General features: G+C 37.9%; 2 protein-coding genes across 2 annotated transcripts in view; both read left to right on the top strand.

Annotated features, from left to right (window-relative positions):
• LOC109706036 (LRR receptor-like serine/threonine-protein kinase ERECTA) overlaps positions 1–2088 on the top strand; it is a 12841-nt gene extending 10753 nt beyond the window's left edge. The window contains exon 2 of the mRNA XM_020226836.1: positions 2068–2088. Coding sequence (XP_020082425.1) covers positions 2068–2088 — 21 coding nt within the window. The remainder of the gene's footprint in view (positions 1–2067) is intronic.
• Positions 2089–2970: 882 nt separating this feature from the next.
• LOC109706035 (probably inactive leucine-rich repeat receptor-like protein kinase At2g25790) lies at positions 2971–4602 on the top strand. The gene has a single exon (XM_020226835.1). It carries the CDS (start codon positions 2971–2973, stop codon positions 4600–4602), a length of 1632 nt encoding a protein of 543 aa, XP_020082424.1.
• The last annotated feature ends 689 nt before the right edge of the window (positions 4603–5291 follow it).

Here is a 5291-nt window from a genome sequence, read left to right as displayed (position 1 = left end):
CGCCAACTAATATTTTTTATAAAATTATAATATTATTAATATTTTATAAAATATAAATTAATAATTTTTAATAATATTATATATTTAATTTAATAATATTAATTATAAAAATAAAAAATATCAATCACAATTCAAAATAAAATTCAAAAGTTTTAAATAAATTAGAAATAAGAGTAATAAGTTATTTGTATTTTGAATTTTTTTGTAAATACATTATTTTTAAGGAATATTTTTTTAAAATATAAATGATTTTTGGGACGGATTCAGGGCGGATTCGGGCAGATCATGGCGGGCGGATTCGGGGCGGGTTAAAATTTTTTCNCTAAGAGATTTAGCCCTGCAACACTTTATAAGTTTATATGTAGGATTATTCTAATTCTAAAATATCACATTTATTATATTATATATAATATAAAAATAACAATTAAATATTAGGGCAATTACTTATATGTTTTTGAAAAATTTCTGACTTTCTTATTTCCCCTTCTTAGAAAGTTTAATATTAAAAATACTTCTTTAACGTCCAAGTTATTTCAACCCTAGAGTTAAATTGCGTTAGTGAACAGTTAAAAACAACCGTTATCTCTGTAAAATTACTATTTCGTTATTTCAAATATATCTTTTACTATTTCCAACTTTTCTTATTTGCCCTAAAATTATATAGGGCCAAAAAAGACATTTTGACTTTTTTTAACTATGGTAGAAATTTAATTCGGATTTAAATCGAAAGGATACTAATAGCAGGGTTATTTTTGAATAACGAAAAAATATAGAAACAATACATTTGAAACAAAAAAATAANTCAAAAGTTTCAAATACATTAGAAATAAGAGTACTAAGTTATTTGTATTTTGAATTTTTTTGTAAATATATTATTTTTAAGGAATATTTTTTTAAAATATAAATGATTTTCGGGACGGATTCGGGGCGGATTTGGGCAGATCATGGCGGGCGGATTCGGGACGGGTCAAAATTTTTCTCGTTTCCTGTCCCAAATCCGTCTTGGATCGTAAATTTTACCCCGTTTTCCGCCCCGAATCCGTTTATTTTCTCCAATTTACTGTCCCATCGGGACGGATCGGGGCGGGAGCTCCACCAACCCGGATCTGTTTGCATCCCTAGTTTAACCCATTCAGACCGGTGGTTAATTTCACCAATAAATTGATGAATCAATCTGATTTTTTTAAAAACCAGCTGGTGGATGTCTTTTCATCATGCATTTTAATAATTTATTAGAAACATGTTTTAGTTTTTAAATAATTTGCACTTTNCCAGCTGGTGGATGTCTTTTCATCATGCATTTTAATAATTTATTAGAAACATGTTTTAGTTTTTAAATAATTTGCACTCTGAAATATTTTTTATTATATATAAATTTTGATATATTTTTTGAAACACACTTTCCAAAGGGATTATCCATTCTAAAACTACTCGAGTCCTAAACTCACTCGATATTCTTAACATCTTGGGTATTACTGCCGCCTAAAATACTATAAACGGGCTAAGAGATTTAGCCTTGCGACACTTTATATGTAGGATTATTCTAATTCTAAAAATATCACATTTATTATATTATATATAATATAAAAATAATAATTAAATATTAGGGCAATTACTTATATGTTCTTGAAAAATTTCTGACTTTTTTATTTCCCCTTCTTAGAAAGTTTAATATTAAAAATACTTCTTTAACATCCAAGTTATTTCAACCCTAGAGTTAAAATGCGTTAGTGAACAGTTAGAAACAATCGTTATCTCTATAAAATTACTATATATTTCATCATTTCGAATATACCTTTTACTATTTCCAACTTTTCTTATTTGCCCTAAAATTATATAGGGCCAAAAGAGACATTTTGACTTTTTTTTAATTCTGGTAGAAATTTAATTCGGATTTAAATCGAAATGACTTAACGGATACTAATAACAGGGTTATTTTTGACTAACGAAAAAATATAGAAACAATACATTTGAAACAAAAAAATAAAAATATATAAAACATTTTAAAATTTTTAAAAAATATATAAGATATTATTCCTTAATAAATATTTATAATGTTATGGTCAGGTCATTCAATTTAGTGGTTGATGCACTATTTGAACCTGAATACACCCGTCACATCATAGATGTTAACAGATGTGAATAGTGAGATGGACTTGAGGAATCTGCGCCAATAATTTCCATGGAACAAAGTCATGTATGTATACTTGTTGACGGAAGTAAATGAAACCATTCTCTGTTATAATACATGCTTAGTGCAATTACCTAAAAGAGTACTGGTGATTTGTATCTGAAATTCTAAGTTTAAAATTTAGTTGTTTCATATTTTTAGTTTAGTTTATTTTTAAAAAATAAACGAAGCATGTAGAACGCTGCATGCTATCTTATGAAGTAATTAAATATAGTATATCGGATTACATTCCTTGATTCTTTACCATCCTGTATAGCACAATTGAATTATATTATGGTGTATCTGTTACAAGAAGAATTTGAAGGATTTTCCAAGTAAGCTACGACTTAGATGGGTCAACACAGAAAAAGTTTTCCAAAGCTATTCCGTGAAGAAAGTAACGATCGAGCAACCAATCACAATATTTATGTTGCATAGAAATTCAAGGCCGAAAATTTCTTTTCTTTGATTCCATCTCAACCTAGGCGTCACGGACACGGGGACACGAGACACGACACGACTCGAACACAATGACTTGGCAGTTTCTGAAAATTTAGATACTGACATAGAAATATTTTTGTATAAAATATCTGTTACAGAAAAAATTTTTTTGTAAAGTGATATGCTAATTAAATTCTAAAGGTTGTTTCCAAGGCCTCGTCAATAAATAGTCTAGCAACATTTGTGTGAATGTGCATTCATTCAACCATCTCATTTGCTTGAGGCAAAACATAACATGCATGGCTTCTTTTATTCTTTCTTTCTTACTTTTGATTCTGGGCATGCAAGCAAATAGAGCAATGGGTTGCATTGAGAGGGAGAGGAACACACTTCTCAGCTTTAAAGCCGACCTAACTGATCCATACAACTTCTTGTCATCGTGGGAAGGGCACGATTGTTGTAAATGGACGGGAGTCGTCTGCAGCAATACAACGAGCCATGTTGTGAAGCTCAAACTCGGAAATTTAGCATTGAGCGGTGAGATCAACCCATCTTTGTCTCTTTTAAGTGATCTGAAGCACTTAGATCTTAGTATGAATAACTTTAACGGCATAAGCATTCCTACGCAAATAGGTTCTTTGCATAAGTTGAAATATCTTAACCTCTCTAATGCTTGTTTTAGTGGAACTGTGCCTGCTCAACTTGGGAATCTCTCAAATCTCCGCTATCTTGATCTTAGTGTTGAGCTTTCTCTTTCTTGCATGATGAGTGTAGGCAATAATATGTGGTGGCTCAGCCAGCTTTCTTCTTTGAAGTATCTTGATATGAGTTATGTGTACTTAGGTGATGTTCCAAATTGGCTCGATACTATAAACATGCTTCCTTCCTTGGAAGTGCTTCACTTGCCAAACACTCTTCTCAACGGAATTCCTTCGTCGCTATCGGACGTCAACATTACAGCTCTAAAAGTACTTGATTTAGGAAGTAACAGCATCAACTCTACCTTACCCGCATGGTTGTGGAATCTTACTCATGTCACTTATCTCGACCTTTCGTTCAATAACTTCCAAGGACTCATTCCTGATGAACTTAGCTCTTTGAAATCCCTCAATTCCCTTTTTTTACAAAATAATTATTTCAAAAGTATGTCCCTGAGAGCATTTCGCAATCTCTGCAACTTGAATACTTTGGATTTGAGCGAAATCGGCTTTAGTGGGGATATTTCGGAATGGATGGACGCAATATTGGCAGGATGCACACTTTATAAGTTACAAAACTTGTATTTGGGATATAACAACTTGAAAGGGAATCTCTCAGGATGGTTAGAAAACATGACTAGTCTATGTTCTTTGGATTTGAGTTACAACTCACTCAATGGGACTATCCCATTAGGAATTTGGGAGATGCCTAATATAACATATTTGGACCTTTCTAGCAATTCATTCGAGGGTGTCGTATCTGAGATCCAGCTTAATCATCTTGGAGGAATACAAGAACTTTTCCTTTCATATAACACCATAGTGGTTCAGTGCAGTGACGATTGGGCACCTTCTTTCCAAATTGTACAATTTGGATTGGCATCATGCCAGTTAGGACCCAAATTTCCGACTTGGCTCCAAGGACAAACACAACTTGAATATCTCGATCTATCAAATAATCAAATTGTTGAAACACTTCCCAGTTGGTTTTGGACTATATCTCAATCCCTGTATTATGTGGATTTATCCAATAATCAAATCAAGGGAAATTTACCACTATCATCGGACCTTACGATGTTACAGATGTTGAATTTGAGCACTAATCAATTTGAAGGCCCATTGCCATCTTTACCACCTGCTATTATATCATTGGATCTCCCCACCATAGGCGGTGGCGACGCGCGGAGGCCACGAAGGCTCAGCCTCGGCCCGCATGGCGTCTGGGCGGCTACAGGAGCTTCGGGTGGCGGCCGGCGGTGGTCGGGGATGGCCGGGGACGCGCGCCGGAGGTAGCCGGAGGGTGAGGAATGACGGCGCGACCAATCTAGAGTGGCGGCGGCGCGCGGGCCTCGAGCCCACCCGTGCTAGGTCTGGGCTGACCGTGGTGGCCGCAGGCAGCAGAGGCGGCGCCGGCGGAGCACGGGAGCGGCAGGGGCTGGCGGTGACGACGCCGGGGAAGGCAGCATAGTAGTCCAAAGCCGACGGCGGCCCATGGAGCCGGTGCGGGACCAGGCTCGGCCAGATCTAGGTCAGGCTCGGCCGCAGGGCGTTCCAGGCCGCGACGGAGGGGCGTGGGGACGGCGGCGGTCGGCACGGCGGGACGGCGGAGGTCGGGGCCGCTGCCAGAGGTGGTGCCCGACCGAGATGACACTCCTGGATTGCCCTCGGACAGAAATGGAGGAGGTTGATGGGTTGGTTGAGAGAGAAGGATGGAGGAGGTGGCCGGGTTCATGTTTTCCGGCGACCGGGGAACCTGCCGGCGGCCGGGGTGCGAGCAATGTTTGGGCAGGGACCTGCTGAAGCTGGTTAGGGCACAATTGGGAGACAAGGTCGGCTAGATCTAGGGTTTCGTGCAAAGAAACCCTAGATGCTAATTNGCGGTGGTCGGGGATGGCCGGGGACGCGCGCCGGAGGTAGCCGGAGGGTGAGGAATGACGGCGCGACCAATCTAGAGTGGCGGCGGCGCGCGGGCCTCGAGCCCA

Source organism: Ananas comosus, unplaced genomic scaffold (assembly GCF_001540865.1).
Source record: "Ananas comosus cultivar F153 unplaced genomic scaffold, ASM154086v1, whole genome shotgun sequence".
In the NCBI taxonomy this organism is placed as follows: domain Eukaryota; kingdom Viridiplantae; phylum Streptophyta; class Magnoliopsida; order Poales; family Bromeliaceae; genus Ananas; species Ananas comosus.
The sequence above is the reverse complement of the archived record's forward strand: the minus strand, read 5'-3'. Positions and strand labels throughout refer to the sequence as shown.

Coding starts and splice junctions, on each gene's coding strand:
- LOC109706035 (XM_020226835.1), top strand. CDS start 2,971: ATGGGTTGCATTGAGAGGGAGAGGAACACACTTCTCAGCTTTAAAGCC.